Source organism: Gossypium raimondii, chromosome 3 (assembly GCF_025698545.1).
Source record: "Gossypium raimondii isolate GPD5lz chromosome 3, ASM2569854v1, whole genome shotgun sequence".
Lineage (NCBI taxonomy): Eukaryota > Viridiplantae > Streptophyta > Magnoliopsida > Malvales > Malvaceae > Gossypium > Gossypium raimondii.
In genome coordinates, this window is record NC_068567.1 from 57,614,041 (window position 1) to 57,637,442 (window position 23,402).

General features: G+C 31.9%; 2 protein-coding genes across 2 annotated transcripts; one reads left to right on the top strand and one right to left on the bottom strand.

The window, feature by feature from the left end:
• LOC105794928 (frataxin, mitochondrial) lies at positions 1 to 2,433 on the top strand. Its single transcript, XM_012624319.2, has 5 exons — positions 1 to 285; positions 382 to 454; positions 523 to 570; positions 656 to 750; positions 1,893 to 2,433. The coding sequence occupies exons 1-5, from the start codon at positions 59 to 61 to the stop codon at positions 2,020 to 2,022; spliced, it is 573 nt and encodes a 190-aa protein (XP_012479773.1). The 5' UTR covers positions 1 to 58; the 3' UTR covers positions 2,023 to 2,433.
• Positions 2,434 to 13,026: 10,593 nt separating this feature from the next.
• Positions 13,027 to 14,454, bottom strand: LOC105794929 (zinc finger protein CONSTANS-LIKE 3). The gene is made up of 2 exons (XM_012624320.2): positions 13,618 to 14,454; positions 13,027 to 13,464 (listed from the first exon to the last, which is right to left on the bottom strand). Exons 1-2 carry the CDS (start codon positions 14,116 to 14,118, stop codon positions 13,258 to 13,260), a joined length of 708 nt encoding a protein of 235 aa, XP_012479774.1. The 5' UTR covers positions 14,119 to 14,454; the 3' UTR covers positions 13,027 to 13,257.
• Between the last annotated feature and the right edge of the window lie 8,948 nt (positions 14,455 to 23,402).

Genomic DNA, 23,402 nt, shown 5'->3' on the forward strand with positions numbered 1-23,402 from the left:
AGCCCAACTAGCATTTGAGTCTTTCCTCTTTTGGACTAGCGATTAGCAGAGTAGATCGATGACAATGGCTTCCAGGTTAACCCTTCTCAGGCGAATCTCTAAACTTCTCCTATCTCCTTCGCTTTCGCCTTCCCCACCCCTCCGCTCTTCTCGTCTTCTTTTTCTTCTTCGAAATGCTTCCAGGACCAACGTTTCTCCTTGGCCATTCGCCTCTTCTAGAAGCTTCTGCTCTGACCCTCTTAATCTCCCCCAGGATTCTCATGGACCTGCTCCCATTGATTATCGGTAAATATACCATCTTTCGAGTCACCCGTTAAATTTTGATTATAAAATCATTTTAAGTATGACCCTTTTTTCCCCTAATGCTTATTGTTGTAACAGTTCGGTTTTGCCGGAAGATGAATTTCATAGAATAGCTAATTCTACAATCCATGACCTTCAAGAAAAATTAGAGGTAAGTTAACCTTTTTTTTCATTTAAATTATTATTTTTATTTTAAATTTAGTTTTGGGTTTGTGACAGGAATATGGTGATATTGTTGACATGGATGGTTTCGATGTAGATTATGGGGTAAGTGTTAAAAAAACTTGATTGTTGGCTTTGGAAACTACTTGGCTTCTTTGTGGAAGTTAACATATTTGCTTGGATTTAGTAGAATGAAGTATTGACACTAAAACTTGGGGCTCTGGGCACCTATGTGATGAATAAGCAGACCCCTAATCGACAAATTTGGTTATCTTCACCTATAAGGTATCATTGTTTCTTATTCTTCTTTATTATTTGGTTTTGTGAAATCCTGGATATGGCATTGTCTTCTTTGGAATTGAAGGTGCTGTTTTGTTTATATTTGTCTTTCCTTGAGCTGGACTTGATTCCTCATTTATTCTTTGACACATTGTAATTTTCACTTGTCTATTAACTAAGACTTCAGATGTATACATGAAAAGTTGGGTTAGTTTCCAGAAAAATTTTATTATGTTTTCAAACCATTCATGTAGATTTCAGCTGGTGATTATTTTGTAAGATAGAAAGAAAATATATCAGGTTTTGTATGAATAAAAGTGCTGGACTATCTGAGTCCGAGTTTTCGAGATCATTCATGGGTGCATATTTGTAAAATAAAGCAGCTATGCAACTAAAAGATGCCTTCTGAAGAGGCCTTTGTTAGTTATTTCCTAAGGCGTTTGCTCAAAACTTTCAAACTAAAACTGTATATTTTCTTGAAGGAAAACAAAGAGAAATGTAGAACACTTTAGTGATTTTAAATCAACGTTCTTCACGAACATCTGTAAACATTCAATATATATATATAACTAGCATATCATTTTGAACTTAAAACCATACTGCTCTTTAGCCTATAAAGAGTGGCCGGTTAATGTTGGCATCATATCATATTATCTCTGATTTATCAACTTCAGTTGCCATTTCCTTTTTCTTGCTTGCCCTTTAGAGTGATGCCACCACAAGGCAGGAAAAAGTTTGAACCTTCCTACATGCAATTTTTTTTTCTTTAGATGAAAAATGAGGGTAGGAATTGTAGGGAATCAAGTTCCACCTATTTTAAGAGAAACAGATATATTTACCAGTGGTGACATTTTCTCCTTTTCTTGAACTACTTAGTTACATTCCAACTGCTTTGAACCCTTTATTTGATTTTTTTTTTCTACATTGACATTTTACTATTAAATGGAATCGCTTAGATGTAGAAGATGATTTTTCTAATATTCATCTGATTTTATGTTTGGACTTTAGCTGACAACAATGTTTAACTACCGGCAGTTCAAAAGAAAGTGCTTGTGTGTGTGTTTACCCAATTTCTTTGCGGCAATCATGTTTCTGTCTGTTTTGACGAATTATCATTTTTTTATCTTCATGTAATGTTCTCTGTGCAGTGGTCCATCTAGATTTGACTGGGATCATGATACTCAAGCTTGGGTGTATCGACGAACTAAAGCAAATTTGTTCAAACTTTTGGAAAGTGAATTGGAGCAACTATGTGGTGAACCAGTCAATCTTTCATAGACTGTTGTAGATCCTATGATATACTCACATACTTTCAAAGCTTTGAAGCTTATTGCACACCTCTAAAGCAGTTGATTTTCTTCAACAAACTCTCTCTCAAGATTCTTAAACCCCCTCCTGGGATATAATTTTACCATGTGTCAACTTGAAATTAGAACTGATCCCCAATAAATTATGGTTCAACAAACATGTTTTTTCACCTAACTTCTCCTGTTGTAGAAACTCCTGCTGTACTTTGTTTAAAGACCATGACCACCTCTAAAGAAATGGCAAGGTCATTGGCGGTTTGATCCTGAGTTAGTGTCAGAGGATTGTCTGTTCACCCTCGTGATTGTACTTATATTGAGAACGTGGGTGTCATTGTTTCTTGCAACAGGTTGCCAAATAAAGTAGCCTAAGCAACTTTATCAACTACTAAACAGAGAACCACCGGATGAAATACGCACACAGATATTATAGTCAAGGTTTGTGAGCCTAGGCATTATGAGTAAGAGCATCAAAGACTCTTATGGTTTGAACAATTAGATGGAATCTTGTGTTTATGTCACTTAGCAGTAGTGCCTATTATTGATGCTGAGGGTCGTACTCTTATCAAATATATCTATCACCTTTAATACTAGTAGACTGCTTTAAGACAGTGGGGTCTGTTTGTGAAATTTGGCCTGAAAAACGACATAAATGCAGGTATAGATTTCATTGTTATCTCAGAGTCTTCAAGTATTGGCCTTAAAAGCATATATATCCATAGCACGCCCAAAGATATGTGAAGACAAGATAAGGCAGGTATACCACCTATATTTAGTGCCTAATCTACGGTTCCTATAGCTTGAAACAATGATGCATAAAACAAAATTTAACCCTATTCCTGATAATTTAGTTGACCGTAATGCCTAAATATGGTCAAAGCAGAATTTAGAGTTGGGTCTATTGTCCGAAGGGGATCAAAACATCCTTGTTTAAATTATGGGCGGATGGAAATATATTGGAACTTTTTTGAAACATAAATTAATAATAACATTAAACATACATAAAAATTTGGATAAATTACACCATTAGTCACTAAATTATGGTTAAGTTTTCGTTTTGGTCACTTAACTAAAATAAGTTACAATTTGGTCATTGAATTATTTAAAATTTTTCGTTTAAGTCATTGGATTGTTAAAATAAATGTTATATGGCTTTCTTTGTTTGCATTGCTTATACTAATCGAAAGCTCTTTTTCTCTTTTACAGTTCATTTTTTTTCACGAAACAATTTTGGATGTCATGAATCTGTGAATCAAAATTCAAATAGCCTTTTTTTCAATCCCCAACACTAACCATTAGATCAACATGGATCCAATGTATGTTCTTCTACTCGTTGATAGGTATTGGTCAATCATACCAACCATCGACTCATCGCTTGGAGCTCGCTGGCAGAATTTTATTTAAAAAAAAAAAAACTTATCAATCCAGTGGCTTGAATAAAAACTTGTGAATAATTCAGTGACTTAAATGAAAATTTTTGAATAGTTCAGTGAGCAAATTGTATCTTTTTTCAGTTAAGTGAACAAAATGAAAACTTATCGTGATTAATAATTTAGTTTATGCTAAAATTTAAAAAAAAAAAAAAGATTATGTTTAAAAAACCGAAGATGAAATAAATCAAAACACAATGAAAAACTCAAATATTATTTAAAATTCGAAATTAAATAAAATATGGGTTTCCAATTTTAACCAGTTTTCAATTCTCAGTTCCTTTTACTGATTTCAACCAGTTGAAATCATGGATTCAATCGGTTTTTTCTAATTCATGGTTTTGAATAGGTTGGACAAAATATCAGGTATGGGTAGTCAGTACGTACAATATGCAGTAAGATTTTACTATCTTTTTATCTCATACTTAGAGTGGTTTGGGTCACCATCTTATAAATTTTAAATTTTTTGAAAAGTATAATTTTAAAATGCTAGTATTTGTGATTATTTGTTTGAGTAAATACTTTTGAAAAAAATTATATTATTGAAATTTCATAACTCAAAAATTAATTATAAAAAGAACAATGATATAAAATGTGAATCATTAAAATTTTAAAATATGAATAAAATGAGAAAGAAGAAGAGTTAAGATATTGGAGATTCAAAATTTTGCATCATTATTGATGAAGCTCCTGATAGAGTCAAAAAAAAGACAAATAACTCTTGTTTTTAGATTTTGTTGATAGGGATGGATTGATGAATACATGTTACTGTTCCTTGTCATTGTCAAAGTTACAATAGGGCTAGTAATATATGCAGGGAATGGTAAGGACTGCAAGCATTATTCTTTACTGATTGTCCTTCTGCTTACATTATGCATTGTTTAAACCATTACCCACAATTTGCTTTGGTTGTTGCAACTAGAGAGGTACATTTTGTTCCTGTGTTTTTCAATCATTTGAGTTTCATTATAAAATTTGCTAATGCCTCCTGCAAACAAGTTGCTCAAGAAGCTAAAATTGTAGATATGTTAGCTATTAATAAGTTTTTAATTATAGAAAAGGTGCAAACCAAGTTGGCATTTTAAAGTGAGCTAAAGATGCTTGTCGGGGTTCTCATTTTCATTCCATACCCAATCTTATAAAAATGTTTGATACAAGTTGTTTTGTGCTTCAATATATTAAAGTTTCATTTATGTTTGATTAACATTATATTTTGAACATTATTATATGATCACTAACGTTATTGACATATTATGTTATGTCACTCAGTCGTTAACTCTCATTAAGAGTATAATGACAAGATGATATGACACATTAATATTATCATTTTAGACGATATTTTAGGTTAAATTGTATAACTAATCCCTAAATATTTTGTTTTGAGTGAAATTATTTCCTTTTTTTTAATTATTTTAACTTTCCTTTCCCTTTTTCCTTTTATTTCTTTATTTTCCTTCTCTTATTTTTCTTCCTTTCTTTTTCACTCATTTTCAAATTGAGGGTTGAAATTATTTCATGTGGGGATAACTGGGGCATTTTAGGCTTTGTGGGACAACCAATAAAGTCCTGAAATAACCATTCAATAGCCCCTATGTATAGTTGTTCTAGGCATGTTCTGAATACCTTCAAAATATTTATTTTGAAAATAGTGTTAGCATAAAAAAAATGAAAAAGGTAGTTCTCAAAAGCAAAAATCTCAACACGAAATCAACAAAAATAAAATAATAAACCAAAATTTTTGAAGAATATGATCCAAAAAATATAGGGTTTCAAAATTAAGGTTTAAAGAAAGTAGTCAACGAGAAATAACATATCAAGAACCCAAAGGGTTAGAGGTATTGAGTTTTTGGTGAAAAAAAGAGGTGAAAACACGAAATTTTCTTACATATCTATATTTTTGGGTTTTTAAAATAAAGACGAATTGAAAATATGAAAAAGATGAGGTTAAGAGGGGAGGAAGAAGGAGATAGTAGGGGGAAATTTTAACACCCCTTACTCAACCTAATCATCGAGTCCAAACTATAGGATGCTACATACCAATTTAAAACGTAACTGATACTTTCAACATTATGACCCGCAATAATAAAAGAATGAAGGCAAAGAATATATTTGATACAACTAGTAAGTAAATTCAAAACTTTCAAGAATCTATGTCGATGATAAAACTTTAATTTATTATACAACAACTTCACCAAAGTAAACTTTAACTTATTAAAATAATCACTTAGTATTAAAAATTTGTATTTTGACCACTAAATTTCATTTACAGCAAAGACCCTGAGACTTCGCCTCTAGGTCGCCCTAATGTATGCATATTACAACTAAGAAACAATTCTGTCATTGCATGATGAACTCTGGCCTGGTCTATTCTCAAACTCTCAAAATCTCCTATTCACCTGCAACACATAATAACACAAGTAAGTTTTAAAGAATTTAATGAGTTTTCATATATTTTTGACACAACGCTAACATGTTTGCACTTCATTGGGGCTTTACGATTGCCTTGCTCGTATTAGGGCAGTACGCCAATCTCATTGTCCTATTAATTACATCATATACATTGAACTACTCAAACTTGACAAATTTCCTTTAGTGTTACCATTACTTTTTTATTCTTGCAAACTGAAGAACAATCGATCATATTTGATTGCAGTTGATATGTTGTTGACGACTTGGAAGTGGAAGATTTCATAATTGGTTATACTAAGCATAGTATACATACAACTTCCACCGATGAGATCTGATAGATACATTACCAGAATACTGATCTAATAGTGAATGATTTCTTGGCAAATTCCCCCTAGTAATTCTATTTTTCATTAATTGCCTTCATACATATTGCACCAATGATTACAGATATTCACATAAGACCATTCTTGGCGAATATCTCTGTTGCGGGTTGTTAATAGCGATTTGTCTTATTGAAATCAAACTCGTATTACGATCCTCTTGGATCCATAAAGAAGATACCCTTACAGCTAAATATAGAAAGTCTGCTCATCCCAATCAAGTAGACAGATCGGTCAATACGTATCATTTTGCCTCTGTTTCACAATCAGATAGTCCACTCCTGGTGGTTATCTCTTTGAAACAGATAACTTGTGGGCAGATTCTTAACAATGAATCCCCTATTTGTGGAATCATACATATGACATAGTCGTGGCAGACTTTCATATCTTTCTTATACGGTTTCACATAAACAGATAGGTCGCATATAGTAATCAATTTCTAGAAAATGAACTCATTCTTGGCAGGCTCATACAAGCGGATCCCTTCGTGCAAAATCCCATTTGTAATATAACACTGACAAATTTCCACTTTTACGATAGTCCTAACGAACTTCCCCATTTAAGACATTCCTGACGGACTTCCACATTTAGATGGTCCTAACGGACTTCTACATATCAAATAGTACTCATAGACTTCCATGGCCATGGTCTTCCATTCGTCCCATAAAGGGCTCTCATACATCCCACGAGGGGCACTCAAACGTTCGATAAAGGGCTCTCATATACTGGTGCGCACCTTTCTCTATACAAATTTGACTCTTTAATGGCTCAGTCCAACCGAACATCCCTTAAAGCCATAGCAAAAATAAATGTATATGTGATCTCTATGCATGTCCATTCGAACCTCCGTAAAGCCACAGTTGTAATTAACATGCACATCACATAAATAATTCGCCAATAAATACTATTTATCATATAATGTGTCCCATATCCATCATTCTATCTATGCATCATATTCATATTTACTCACCATACAATTACATCTTATTAAGCAATATACATCACGCCAAACCACTTGTCTATCCAATCATGATTAGGCTCACAACCAAACGATATTTGCATTTAACAACACATGCACACACAAGACATTATCACTTCGTCACAAGTTGATTCACCATTGGTAAAACACTAATTCAAACATATTCAGTATATTAATGACACAAGATACATTCATTTAAGACCTGAGTCCGAAAACTTACCTGAAAGTTGACGTCAAATCCATCTAATATACTTCTCCCTTGCTACATGAGCCTCCAACAGTTTACAAACATAACCACCATTTTAGAATTCCATTAAAGATAATTCATCATCATAAGAATCATATTTTGCTTACATGCAAATGCTATTTAAATAATTAATAGAACAAATTCGATGTATAACTAAAATCCTTAACCTTATTTCCTTTTCTTAAATTCGTTAGCACAGAAAGGTTAATAAGCTTACCAGCTTATGAAATTTCTAGTTTCTAAGTCTCAAACCTCTAACTCTTCATCCATGCAAAAACGCTCTGTAAGCCTCCTCTCTTCCATGGCAAACCAGAGGAAAGATGAAGAAGGATCAGAAAAATGAAAGAACAATTTCGGAGAATAACACATTTCTTATATATAATCCTCTTGCACATCATCAATATCAAATCAACAACCACCTAGAATAATATTAATCATCCTATCTCCCACTAAGGACTATCTAATTCTTAAGTACCAGACTAAAGTTAAAATTTTTTTTCTCAACTAGCCAGCCAAAAAACGATTATTTGTAAAAAGAATCCTCTAGATTAGAAAACTTTTCAATTTAATACGCATGTCCCCCATATAACTTAAGACTTTAACAAGTCTGGGTGTGATAGAAATACTTAGGCTTTCTTTGGGGAAAGAAGATGATCCTTTATCCCTCATGTTTTGGGATTATATATAAAAGGTACCCTCTTGTCCCATTGTGCCACACAGTCGACAATACGAGGTGTCATGTGTAGTACTATGTGGTTTTTCCCTAACATTCTCTTCATTGATGTTGTTATGCCTTAGTGGTCCTTGCGGAAGGTCCATAACATATGGTTTCTGGGATAACTTAAGCGGGGTTTGCAAGGGGGTTAGTTGCGTATTGTTTTCTAATGGAGGGACACCACAAAGGGTGTGCAACGAAAGGTTTCCATGAACCGTATCTAGGTAAAAGGTTATTACCAAGTTGTCCCAGCTCTGCCACATATCCTTGTTAGAGCAAGAATATAACAACTCTTAACGAAAGTTAATAGTTGAGTAACTATAACATAATAAATTAATAATGTTAATGATCTTATAATAATTTTTTAAAGTTAGATGATTTAAACATATTTTTAAACAATATATCCCTAAAAAACAAAGTTAAAAAAAAGTTGGTGGGTTTAGTTGGTTCAACCTAATAATGTTGATAGGATAAGGTGATTTTGTTTAAATGTTCTTAAAAATGAAGGTGACTAGGTATTTTTAAAAATAAAAATAGTTGAATCACTATTTGGGGTCTAAGTTGGTAATTATTCTCAAATTAGGGTCAACTACTAACTTGGATAAAGAAAAGTTGAAGTCCCAATGTAGAAACATTTGCCAAGTCATTACATTAGAAAAAAAAATATTGGAAATTAATTCCCAATAAATAAGAAATAATTGAGTGTGAGAGCCAAATGAATCGAAAGGTTCATGTTTGGTTCGGGAAGGGATCATAGAATTTTTGAAAAAAAAAATGAATGGAAAGATAATCTACTTTCATTAAGTGATTTATTAGATAATCGAAAAGAGAAGATCTTGAATACTATTCGAAATTCAGAAGAACTACGCAATGGGCTATTGAACGGCTGAAAAAGACCTGGGCCCGCTTACGAAAAGTAGAAATGGAGGCGGATCAGCTTCAAGTGAATGGATACTTTGAGATAGAACAAGAAAAGTTGAATTTAATTAATTTAACTTATAAGATTTTAGAATAATTAGAAAATTACAAAAATAGCTTGAAAAAATGAATTCAAGCCTAACTTTCACAAAAAAAAAAATTAGAATCTAATATGAAAAAAATGTTAAATCTCCAAATATGATTTAACCCAAATAAAAATCGAATTGATTTTGTTCGTGAAGGGTTTGTTGTCCATATTTGAACACCTTCTAATCTTGTTCCATTTTTCAAGAATATTATTTACAGCTGAGCTGAGGTCAACCAAGTGAACGGCCTAAAATTGAAACGTGAGCTACAAAGACAGAATCCTCAACCCACAAGCAATCAATCATAGTCAACCAGTGAATTGTGTTTTAAAAGAAAATTACGTACACATATATATTATATACACACACATACATACATATATATTGAAATGTATTATCCAGTCGTTGTCTAGGATGGTGAGGTCATGGTCAGCTGCAGAATCCTAAGATCAATCAAAGACCCCATTATATCTCGACGGTTGTTGAGAAGATTTTTAAGTGGCGCGCAACCACCACCACTCCTCCCCCACAAAATTCCCACCACACACTCACCACTTGATCCTTTTCTTCTCATCCAAGCGATTCTACACACTGGGCCTACCAGTCCTTTATTCAGAATTCAAACTACAAGTGTCTTCATTTTAATCTAATTGGTTGATTAGAGCTAAGCAGCTCTCCTTTCCACCACAATTTCTATTTGAGGATCACGATTTTTTGACTATATTTTATGTTGGGGTCGATGATTATGATTATGAATTATTTTAATAGTAAGTTTGAAGCCTCGATAAAGTTGCATCCCAGGTGATGTGATGGGCGGCCCTAACCTCTCTACTGTTCACCAAACACAAGATACAAATCCTTTTGTTTATTGCATTAAATTGTTAGTGGCGCTGGACCATATATCATCACCTCCCAGATATTTTGCCTCCATTTCATTTAACTAAAACATCAAATATCTTTGTACCTTTGAATAAAGTAACTTAAACCCACGTTACAAACTCCTGCACCTCAATTCATGGGGGTTAGAGGTGAAGTCAGAAAAATTTATTTGAGAGAGACTAAAATTAAATTGTATATATTTAAAAGATTAAATTAAATTTTTATCATTTTTAGAGGGTTAAAGTGTAATTTTATCTTTACTAATTTAAATTTTTATACGAGCCTAAATTAAAAAAAATTCATTTTAAGGAAGCCTAGAGCCCCTGCTAGCCCTCCTGACTGTGCACCTGCATGAGTTTAACATTAATTGGCTAATTGATCGTATAATATATATATATATATCATTTATGAATTTTATTTAAAAATAAAAAACCAATCAATTTGACTATAACCATGGCAAAATTAAAAAGTTATTTTAGGAGTAAGAATAAACAAATAAATAAATTTCGATAAAAAAAGAGATAATTTTACCATTATTTCTTATAATTTCTTAAAAATTAAGGGGATTGACTTAAGCAAATGAGACAGTAAAATGGGTTAAGTAGACTATAATAGATTTCAACTCACCCCTGATGCCAACAAGTAATAAATTGGAAAAAATTTCCATCATTCAAAAAAGAATGGGAAGGAAAAACCTATAATAAATACAAACAAATTTGATTCAGAGGTGATTTATTCAAATAACATCGAAAGCACTGGTACTACTACTACTGGGATTAAATATTGTAAAATAGTTATCACAGTAATAATGGAATTTATAAAATTAGTTGACATACTTGTAAAGTTGATAAATAATTCAAATTTCTTAACCTATTTTTTATGCCAAATATTTTTTTAATAAATTAAAAATTATTAAAATTGATAGTAGTGTTTAAGACAAATTTCATTTTATTTTATTTTTGTTATCTAGTAAGTTATTTTTTGGGCAAATGACCAAAAAAAACCCTTTTTTTTTTTAAATTTACCGAAATGGGCCGATTTTTTGATTATTTACCGGAATGGGTCATTTTCCGCGAAATCGCGTCCACGTCAGCGCGATTTGCTTATGTGGACACAAATTGCGCCTACGAGAACGCGATTTGCTGACGTGGCATGAACAGTTTGTGTTTTTAAGCTTGGAAAACTTTGAAAGGCCACAACTTTTCGCTCGGTTGTCCGATTGAGACGATTTTTTTTTGATTTCGAATAACTTTGAAAGGCGGTTTGCCGCAGTTTTCGTCAAAAAAGATCATTTTTTGCCCCTAAATTTTGATTTTTTCGGTTTAAAATTGAATTTTGAAACATTCAAATCATTATTTTCCTTACTTATTTTAAGTAAACACCGGATCTTTTTTTACAGAATTGTCTTATATCATCCTGTTATAGGTATAAGTCAGCTCATTCCACTTTTGAGAAGTTCCCTAAAATTTTCCATTTTATTCAATTTAGTCCCTAAAACCTAAATAGTCATATTTTCAAATCTAAGCTTCGTTTTTCAATTCAAATTCAATTTCATCCTTCCATAACATTCAAATATTCTTAAATACAAAAATTTCATGCTAATTTTGAAATAATTACACTTTAGTCCCTATACTCGTAACTAACAAATTATACTTTACAAATTAGTCCCTATTCATCTCTAAGCAGTTTGTCAGCACGTATATCTCGAAAAGTTATTCGAAATAAAAAAAATCGTCTCAATCGGACAACCGAGCGAAAAGTTATGGCCTTTCAAAGTTTTTCAAGCTAAAAAACATAAACTGTTCATGCCACGTCAGCAATTCGCGTCCTAAAGGGCGCTATTTGTGTCCACGTCAGCAAATCGCGCTGACCCTGGCAGCGTACCCTGACATCGCGCTGATGTGGCAGCGATTTCGCGGAAATGGCCCATTCCGGTAAATAATTAAAAATGTGGCCCATTTCGGTAAATTTTAAAAAAAAAGGCTTTTTTTGGTAAAATGGCCTTATTTTTTTTATTAACTCATAAACTAAATTTGTCCTACATGAAAAAAAAAATCAAAATGATAAGCGAAATTAAAAACTCCAAGAGACATGAATGCTTTTATCCTACACAATTGTTTCAAATGTAGAAAAGATTTAAAAGAAATTGTGAAGGCATTGTGATTGGAATTGCATGGCAAATGGAAAGTGCGCCCAGTCTGGGATGCTAACTGCAGTGGGACAATCGACCACCCAAAGAGACCAAGTCAATGCCACTTCCTCGCCCAGTTGCAACCACCATCCTTTATTGACCAAAGTATTGTCATAAAAAAATGACCCACATTGGGTGGTAGCTCTATTTGTTATGTGAAAATTCTCAAGGATGAGACGTGTGGGCGCGCGCATGAAATGGAAATGTACATATTAGGAAAATACACAGCAAAGTACATGCACCAGTGGTATGACCAAGTTGCTTGTTTTGGGAGAAGATTGATTGGAATTTGAAAGGAAGTGGTTGACACGCACAATGCTATCCACCCACAAAAAAATCATTCAAAGAGGGAAAAGGATAGGTCCCAATGGACCAAGGCTACATGCAACTAAACTAAACTACGGGCATACGTGCCCTGTGATATAATCCATGGCATTTCGCTGACAAAAAAGACCTGACATCCATAGGATTAGTAAAACGGTGGGCGTGTAGCCAGCCAACCAGCCCCATTAGTGGATGTCGTTCAAAGCTTCAAGAACAGACCCTGTATCTGCACCTCCACTTGCTCCACACATCCTTAAGGCTGCTTACTGCTAAGGCTGCCTCACCCTCTAACCACATTCACCTTTCATATTTTATACGTACATATATATCTTAATTTCAAAGAAAAGAAAAGAAAAGACAAGAAAACCCTAGTTAAATATAATAATTATACAGAAAGGAGGTGAATTCAAACACCAAAAGGAAAGATGAAGCTTTGTAGCATTTAGCACTCCTAAAAATTCTTGGATTAGTACAAATAAAGCAGTACAAGGCCTACAGGGTCAACATTCCCATCAATGATTAATCGAAGCCTATTGTTAGAAAAGGTTAGAGAAAATCAGAAATAGCAGGCCAAACCAACTCAAATCGGACGGCTAAGGGATTACAAGTACTAACAAATTTTAAGATATTTTTACTGGATTTTCTCACACTCTAATTTTTGCCTAATGACTCCGTACTCGTCGCGCCTCTCGATTCGGACTGCAACTGAACCGTGCCCTCCGGTTTGATCTGTTGGTCCTTCGATAGCCTCATAGTTCTGGAGTCAACCGAAACGCCTCCCTCCTCTGCTCTGCACCTAGTCGCCAAAACAGTATGGTAGCCGTACCTCCGTTTTGAAGATAAACGATCCGGATCGTCCTGTTAACACCAATCAAATGAAATATTAACCGTTGATTTCATGTAACAACAAGATTAAACAATCTGAACGACCAAGGACAAACAAAAAAGGAATTTGAAATTGAAGACAAAGGGAAAACAAGAAGTGAACAGAGATCGAAAGAGAGAACAAACCTGAGAGTGAAGATCTGAAGCATTCCCTCTCGACCTTTTCAATGAAAACAAATTTGTTGATCTAGAGACCTCTCTTTCACCACCAGAATAATTATCGCTACTAGAAGAACTAGGCGCCGGCGGAGGTGTATTTGCTACTGTGGACCACGGCACCACCTGATTTTCTCCGTCCTCCACATCATCTCCAACTGACACGTCATCATCAGAATCATCTCCTTCATCGTCTTCTCCGTCACCGTCATCGTCATTTTCCGCTTCGCTCTCTTTTCGATCACCGCCGTCGATGCACCTCTCACAGACGGAGACCGTGCGACCAAGCTTGGAACCAGTGGCTCTCCACGGAGTGAGAGACTGACAAGCGTGACAGAGCAGACACCTCACATGTCTCGCCACAAGGAAGTTAGCCCCGTGGACTACAGCGTCACAATCCCAGCATAAACTGGCTTGGTCCGATTCACAAGACGTTGTCGCCGCTAACTTACAGAGCTCACAACTCTTCATCTCCTTCCTCCTTCAACCAACGCAAAAAAAAAAGAAAAAGAAAAAAGAAGAAGATATTTTGGCTTGAATCTCCCAGCAAGTTCCTTCTCCTTTCGTTTTCTTGGAGAATTTTGTTTACGTTTCTTAGTTTCTCTTTCGTGTATGTCACAGAGAATGGGCGATTGAGAGAGAAAGAGAGAGGGAATAAAAAACGAGAAACTTGCAGTGGCTTCTAGGAACAGCCTTGCCTTTAGCTTTAAATTACAAGCTTAGCAATACTCCCCGTAATTAACCAACCAAACACCACCACTCGCATGATATTAGGCTAGTCGTGTTTAGGAGACAGAAATAATTAATTTCTTAAATATTTATATTATTATATATAGATGGAGATATATGAGAAAAGACCATTCCACCCTGCAGTTTCATTTCAAATTTGTTTAAAAAGCACAAGTATAAAAAAGGAAAAGGAGGGGGGGTAATGAAGTAATTTAGGGAATGAGTACGGAGAAAGAAAGAAAATGGAAAGGAATGGTAAGTGTGTGTAGGGTTTTTTTTTTGTGTGAAGAGAAGTAGAAAGACAAAAGGTGTGGTGCGACGTACTGCCAGGTGTTGAAAGGTAAGGTAACAAAATGGTGTGTGGTGCAACGTGGTGGAGCGCTTTGGACTTCGGCTCTGTTTCCTCGGTCAGTTGCATTTGCTTTGGGAAGGAAAGGAAGTTTGTTTTTCAAATTTATATTTTATCAGCACGACAGTGGTTTGGTTTCGAGGGTGACGTGTCGGCCGGGAGTGGAGATTCGGATTCGCTTAGCTGGCATTGATCAGAAGCGGAGCTCTGGATTACCCACGTGGCGTGCACTTGATTTGGGATCATGACGTGTACGGTTTGGGTCCCGTTATGTCGGCGATATTTTCTCCTTCGAATCCTCTCTCGACTTTAATCGCTCACAGCAATCAATTGCATTAATTTACCAAATTAAATACGATTTTAACATTATACGACTGTTTTCTGTTTCCCAACGGATGTGAAAATATTTTAATTGAATTAATCGGTTCCAATTAAATTATTTTTTTAACACATATCAGCTCTTAATTAATATTATTGTGATTTTTTCATATTTTATATAATTCTTAAATAAAATAATTATAAACTTATATTTAATAAAATTTATATTCTTCTAAAAGTGAATTTTTATTTATTTATACGATCAGAAATAGTAAATTTGTAGTAAAAGGAAAAATGAATGTAAGTGGTGCTCTTATTCTAAGTTAAGATTGGCTTCTATGCGCAATTTTCTTCCACTCAAAATTCCAATGAATTGTAAGGAAGTAATGAATTTAATTTTATAAATCTCATAACCAACACCCAGTCTAATAAGATATTGTTCGCTTTATTTATGAGAGTGCCCATATACTTCTAAAAAGTCTCTTACCATTTAAGTATTGTTACCCTTTATATAACCCTGGTTTCTCCTATGCTTTGCCAATATATGATTTTTCTAGGTGTAAATTAAAGTTTAATAAGAAATAGTAGTCTCTTTATAGAAGCAATTTTATTTCAAGTTGTGGTTTAAATTATTTTATGGAATTATTTTATATAAAAATATTAAATGATAAAAATATTTTATAATAATACTTGTTACGTTTAAAAATAGCAATGTAGTTAGTATCTAATTAATTCATTATATCAATTCAATTTATAATTTTAAATATTTGATAATTTTCGAAATAAAAAATTAAATAATTTTAAAGATATTTAATTTCAAAAGATTAAATCTATAAAAATATTTAAAAATATAAAATATCGAAGAAGCAGATAGTTATGCCCAAATATACTTGAAGCTACCTGTAGCACCCAATGCATAGGGGAATGAGTTCTGGACACAAAGCAATGGATGTTGGTTTTTTCCATTTCTACTAATAGAGTCTCGGGTGCGGGTATCAACTGAACGATTGGGTCGATTGGCTGGAAGGAAACCTTAAAAGAGTGGCTGCAGAGGCCGAAACTCCCTTAGTTTCTCCTGTTCGCATTCATGCTATGGGAGATTTGGATTGCTACAAACTCCATAGTGTTTAGGAATGAAATTAGACTTAATTCCATCCTCGAAAGGGCTGTTCAGAAAGCATGAATACTCTGCTATGGCGTTTAAGGAATTAAGAAGTGTCAACACCAGAATGTATTCCTGTTCAGTGGAGGAAACCGAGACCTGGGTTTGTGAAAATCAACACGGATGGCTCTGCTATAAGAAATCCGGGGCAAGCGGGAGCTGGTACTGTCATTAGAGACCACTATGGAAATTGGATAACAGGCTCGTATAGATATATCCCACTGAATTGTGGGTGTTGCGGGATGGCCTTAAACAAAAATCTGGTGAAAGTTGAAAGTGAGATTGATGCATCTGCTGTCATTAGTCTTGTTTTGAATCTTTGCACACTAATCTCCTGTTACAAATTGCAGGACTCTCCTACTCAGGTTCCAGCAATGGACATTGAATGCCATGGCAAGGAAAGGAAGCAGTTTTCAAACTTTGTCTTCCTCGGATAGCTATCTGCATGCGGATTCATGTTTGCTCTGTTCTGCGGAATCAGGCCCATTGAGTAACTTAAACTACTGCCATAAATGTGTTTGGATTATGTTAAATTTGGATCTGTTCGATGGGCATAGAAAATTTTCATAATTTTGGTATTTATAATATATGAATATTCTGTAATTTCAATTGTATTTATACTTCTTTTGTATATTTCAATTTTTGTTTTCAAATTAAAATTTAAATCTGGAATATTGTACATGATTATTGGATAATAAATAAGATAAAAAATTAGAAATAGTATTTATTCCTAAACACTATAACTCAGATCTCTTATTGCATCTAGTTTTCCAAAATATACCTTGATCTTCCTCTTTACCATTTCTCCACCACTTCTTGCATTACTAGATTATGACGTCACCTCACCTTCCAAAAAAACCCTCGGTTTATAATCTAATTTAAAGTTTCATTATTAAATAGTTCTATTGATAATACATTATTCATATAATATAATTTTAAAACTCACATAAAAAATGTATATTCTGTTTTTTATTTTAAATAAAAGCATATAATTATAATCTTGTTTGTTCAGCTATAGACTTGGTCTTTTACGTGTGCCAAATAGGGTTGATTTTTACAATTTCCACAGGACTTGTCAGTTTCGGAATTTTGGATCCATTTACTTTTTTGGGTTCCAAGTATTTTGGACTAGATTGATTTTTGAATCCACAAGTAAGTTAATTTCAGTAGAATTGTCAAATGTCTCCAATTTTCTTTTGGGTCATTCAAAATTTTAAAAAATATATATATTAGTATTTGTATTTAGATTTGATCATGGGTCGATACGCTTTCTAGGTCCAAGCCTGGTTTGAAAAATGGGCTTAAAGTTTTTACCCATGCTCGGCTCAGATAAAAATGTTAAATCCGAGCTCAATCCAACTCACCAATTTTAAAAGATTTATATTATTTTTTATATAAAAATAAAATTTTAAAAAATATAATACATTAAAAACATTAAAATTAATGTTTCTCAACAAATTAAAAATATATTAAAAAAACTCTTTAAACTTAAATGTTATTAAGATAGTTGTAACTTAATAAGTAAATGCCTATAAAATAGTAGCACAATTAATAATAAATAATAGTTTTACAATATCCAAAAATAACAACAAAATAGTAATAATATAATAATAAAATTACATCAAAACAACAACAGAAAAAAAATTAGCTAAATTGATTCGGGCAAAAAATCTTACTTGAAGCCTAACTCATTTAGAAAACAGACATTATTTTGATGTTTAAACCCATTTTTCGAACTTATATTTTTATCAAAACCATTTCATTTTTCGAATGAACTTTCGAATTTGACGAAAACAAAAGTTTAGAAACAAATAAAAGTATATGCACACATGTTTTGTATGGTGAAGAATAGTAATTTTGCACTAAATAGGAAATGTGTATGTTGTTTGTATGGTGAAGAATAGTATGGGTGTCCTTTTTACGTTACAGGAAACCGCGTGAGATTATGATGTTGAACACGGAAACAAAACATTGTTTGTCAAAGAGGTCGTATCAAAGCAAAGCAGCAGTATGTTAAATTTCAGAACAAAGAGCCTCATATCGTATGCTTTAAACCAATAGCTGTACGATGTGAAGTGTGAACTGAGCACCAAAGGCCTCTCAGTCTCAATCACTAGCTCCGGGGCTTTAAGGCTTTTTTTTTTCACTTCAATGGTTAAAAAAATTAATTGAGATTTTCGGTCAATCATAAATTACCATGTGGCATACAATGTTATCCTCCAGAAAAACTTAAAAAATCTTTAAAAATATAAAAAAAATTTAATAATTTTTTAAATACTAGTTTTAGTCCCGGTTTATAATTTCTTTTTATAATGAAAGTTATTTTAAATTAAATTTATATAGCTTATAAAATAATTTAAAATTAAGTAATAACATTGAAAATACTTTATCCTTGGGTTAACTATGATTGTATAAATGAACTTATGGAAGGATTTTAAAATAAATTATTAAGAAAATGAACTTTTAGATACAAAACATGTATGATCGTAAACTTATAAAAATTATCAATGTGTACAAATTTCTAAATTTGTCCTAAATGTAACAGGCAAAATAATTCAAACACAATGTGAAAATGTAAAATATCATCACATTAAAAAAATAGTTATAAGATATATTAAAATAAAAAAATAACACAAATTTTGTTCTCTTTATTTATTTTTCTATTCTTTTCTTTTTCTTTCTTGGTCAAATTCCAGTGTCGATCCCTCTATTAAGCTCAAATTTAGGATTAAATCCCTATACTTTAACTTTTGACCTAATTTGATCCTCTATTTTTATAATGTCATTATTCTAGTTAAAATAATGGTGTATATCATTTCTTAAAACACCCTTCTAACTACATCATGGCTTAATCACCTTTTAATTAAACATGCTAACATAGAAATTCCTTTTCTTTTGTTGGACATTTACAAATTATATCAAATTAATTTTGTAAGGACTAAACCTCAAACTTGGGTATAATAAAAGGTCCAAACTCACAATTTGACATTATGTCTTTATTTTTTTCCGTCCCTGCAAATCCCTTCTCTTCTCTCCCCAATACCCCGGCCAAATGGTTTTGTTTTAAAAAGTTTTAAAATATATTAGACTTTTTAAAAATTATAAAAATAATAAAAACTATTTAAAACTATAAAATTTTAAAATTATTAGAAGTTATAAAAATTATTTGAAATATTAAATTTTAAAAATAGTAAAAATAGTTATATTTTGAAATAAAGTACACATTCACTAATCACATTTAAAAGATCAAAAATGATATAAAATGTCTATCATAATACAATCCAATTTTATATAAATTGTATTTGATAAATATTTTAATAAAATGAATAAATTTTATATCAACTTCCTAATATTTTAAGATACATCAATTTTTAGTATTTTATTAGTGCTATTGACAACATGCCTAGAGTAAACTTCCTTCATGCATCATCATGTACATTCTTTTTTCTTTTGTACCAAAGTTCTTTAGAATGGTCAAATACTTAACAATAGTTCTTAAGATATTGGTCTAGAGATAAATAATTTATCTTAAGATAGTAAAAATTATTTAAATTATTATTTATTTGAAATAACATTATTTGAATAATTTGAGAAAAACTTATTCAAATTTATCACCTAAAAGATCTACCAATTATAAATTTCGATTGATTGAATTATAAAACAATTATCGTAGATGGTATCCTTCTATGAGACAAAGATCTCATGTTCAAGTTCTAGTAAATGTGATTTATAAAATATTAAAATTTCTATTTTTAATTTTTAGTAAATTTTATCATTTTTTTGTAATTTTACATTTTTTATATTTTAATAAGTTTTGTAATTTTTTTATAAATTTTTATTTTTTAAAGATTTTTTTTATGTTTTTTTAGATGATAATGTCTCTATGACATTATCATGACATGTGGTAGCATATGATTAACTGGATATCCTACCCGTTAGTTTTTAATGTCCAAATGACTAAACTAGAAATGTCTAATAATGTTAGGGACTGGAATGGGTAAAAAAACTTTAAGAACCAAAGTGAGAAAAGCAGTATACTTTAGGGAATAAAGTGTGCAATAAGCCTTTAAATTATACCCATTTATTCATCTTAATATCTAATCTTTTTTCTTTGTTAGAAATAGAGGTATAAATGCGACACTGTTGCTCATAGGCTACTTGAGTTTGACTAGAAAAACAAATTCAAACTCAATTTAGTTATTATCGAGCTGAGCTTAAGCAATTGATTGAGCAAAATTCGAGCTTAGTAACACTTGATTTGAATAGCTCATGAACCTTATTGGAAATTTTATATTATTACATTATTATATTGTGTTATTACCTTTCATATATATTATTAATCCTAACTTCAAATATCGAATTGAGCACGAGCTTAAGTTCACTTGAGTAAAGAATTGGTAAACGAGCTTAATTGAGTTCAAACTTGAGTAGCTCGATTATATCTCAAACTGAGCTCAAGCTCAAAAATAGATGTTCGATTGGCTTGGAATGCTTATGTGCATTCCATCTGGTGGGAAAGAAATGGTAGATTATTTGGTCAACTTCTGTGGATCGTCTATTAGCAAGAATTTGGGAAGTGATCCGATGTCGTGTAACAGCCCGATTTTGGGTCCAGATGGAACAGTGGTTTCGGGACCACAAATCCAACAAGAAAAAATTTATTTTAAAATTATGACATGGGTTGCATTATGATAGGAAGGTTGCATGAAAATACTGATATGGTAAAATAAGGAAATAAAGTGATAAAAAGGGTAATTGAGTTATGTCAACATTGGAAAGTATATTATGACATATTATTCAAGAAAGGTGTAATACCCCGAAAATTACTACAGTAAGAAAGTAAGATAATATTCTTGATATAGTAAAATAAGGAGATAAAGTGATAAAAGGGTGATTTTGAGTTATGTCAACATTGAGAAGTATATTATGACATATTAATTCAAGAAAGGATTAAATCGCAAAAGTGAGAAAAGTTTTGTTGCCCAAGGGTAAATACTCAAAATTTGAGGGGTTAAAGTGTAAATATGAAAATTTGAAGGACCAATAGTGTAAGTATTTTAAGGGTGGAATAATCTAGAAACTAAGGAAAATGGATAAATTAGGACAAAATTGAAAAGATGAAGAATTTTGAGGGACTAAATTGTAATTTTACCAAATTAAGTGATGACTTAAGGATGGAATTTCAAAAGATTATAAAGGGAAAAATGGTCAATTAGAAAGAGAGAGAATTCTAGAAGGTAATGATGATGTTTGTGATATTTTTAATTAATTAATTAGATAAATGTTATTTAATTAATATTTTATTAAGATTTTTAGTATTATTTTATTATTAAATGATGAATATAAAGGGAGGAAAGATGATGAGAAATCATCATCTTTTCATGCATCTCACGTTGAAGAGAAGAGAGGAAAGAAAGTTTTACTTTCTTTACAATTTAGTCATTTTACCAAAAATTCACCATTTTCACTTAGAAATCAAAAGAATTTTCATATCCATCAAGAGAGAAAGATAACAAGGAGACTATGGGGAGCTAGAATATTAAGTTAGATTCAAAAAATAGAAGCTGGAGGAGAGAGAAAATCAAGTTAAAGATTGAAATCGATAGCACAAGGTAAGAACATCAAGATTTTATGTACTTTTGAGTTTGAATTTATTGGAAATAGTATGCAAAAGATGTTATAGTAGAGTCTTCTTATATAAAGTCTTATGTTCTTGATATATTAGTGAAGAGAAATAAGTGAAAGTGATGAGAAATATTATAGAGAAAGGGAATAAGGAAGTTATAAACTTAGTAATTAACATGTTGCACTAAAACAGTTTTGGGCAGCAGCAGTAGGTTAACTTTGAAAATCACCATAAATTATGGAAATGAAAGTAGAGGATGAAAAAAATATTAAATTAAATATTATTGAGTCTAGTTTCACATAGAAGAAACAGTGTAAGCAATGGAATTGTAAATTATGAGATATAATAGGTTATGTGAGATAAGGTCAGAATGATTTCGGGTTCCCCTGTTCTGACTTTGGAAAATCATAAAAAATTGGAGAAAAATAATTAGAGGCTTAAATTTATATATTTAAATCCTTAATGAGTCTATTTTCAATAAAAAAAACGGTAACATCATTTGAATTCTGTATGAGGAGATAATTAAGTTTTAGTGAAGAAGGGTCGGAACTGTCAGACAGCAGAACAGGGATGACTTTAAAGAATAAACTGTACTTATTGGCTGAGCCAAAAATTCTTAAAATTTTATTGTAAGAATATATGTGAGTCTATTTTTATATAAAATTAACGGATCTCAATTTGGAGTTTTTTAGCTCAAGATATAAATAATTTGGTGACTATGACTCAAGTGGACAGCTTTGAATGGATATAAATAAATGTGAAATTATAGATAATGTTACATATAAGCATGTTATATATATTAAGGATGTGGAATGGAGAGGAGGAGGAGGAAAATATATGATTATTTAACTAGCATGATTTTTTATTAAAATGACCAATTTATATGTTTCAGGACTAAATTGAACAAATGTGAAAATTTAAGGGTAAATTTGTAAAATGTCAAAAAGTGATCAAATTGCATGAAATGAATTTTTTATTATTTAAATTAGTAAAGTGAAGGAAATATTAATTTAGATCAAGATTGGATGGAAATTAAAAAATAGAAAATTTCCAAAATGTCCCTAAATTTTGATATTTCGCCATTTAGCCTCGTAAATTGTATGAACTATGTATAATTTTAATTAAAGTGAATGTTATTTGATGATGAATATTATATAGATATGTGTTTTACTATTGAAATTGAATTATTATTGGTAATATGTACAATTATTAGATACAAGTGAAATGATTATCGGAAGCTTGTTGGAGATATATCACATTATCTATTGGTTCTATCTGTAATTTTGGATGAATTGATTCTGGTTATAATGGCGTGTATAAGTTAAATTGGTTAACGTTAGCTCATTAATGTTTTGATTTTGATTGGTTATAAATATGAATGTTAGATAAAAATGAAATGTCTGAAAGTTAATTAGTAAACTCCGGTAATGCCTCGTACCTTATTTCGGTGTCGAATACGGGTAAGAGGTGTTACATGTCATCTTACGGGAAGGCTTATTAATTCTTTGGATCATTATAATAGGCAGCTTTGTTTGAATTGGAATTTGCTAAATTGAATTTTGTTTTTCTTT

Coding starts and splice junctions, on each gene's coding strand:
- LOC105794928 (XM_012624319.2), top strand. CDS start 59: ATGACAATGGCTTCCAGGTTAACCCTTCTCAGGCGAATCTCTAAACTT. Junction 286..381: donor CCTGCTCCCATTGATTATCG/GTAAATATACCA, acceptor TTGTTGTAACAG/TTCGGTTTTGCCGGAAGATG. Junction 571..655: donor GTTTCGATGTAGATTATGGG/GTAAGTGTTAAA, acceptor TGGATTTAGTAG/AATGAAGTATTGACACTAAA.
- LOC105794929 (XM_012624320.2), bottom strand. CDS start 14,118: ATGAAGAGTTGTGAGCTCTGTAAGTTAGCGGCGACAACGTCTTGTGAA. Junction 13,465..13,617: donor CTTCAGATCTTCACTCTCAG/GTTTGTTCTCTC, acceptor TGGTGTTAACAG/GACGATCCGGATCGTTTATC.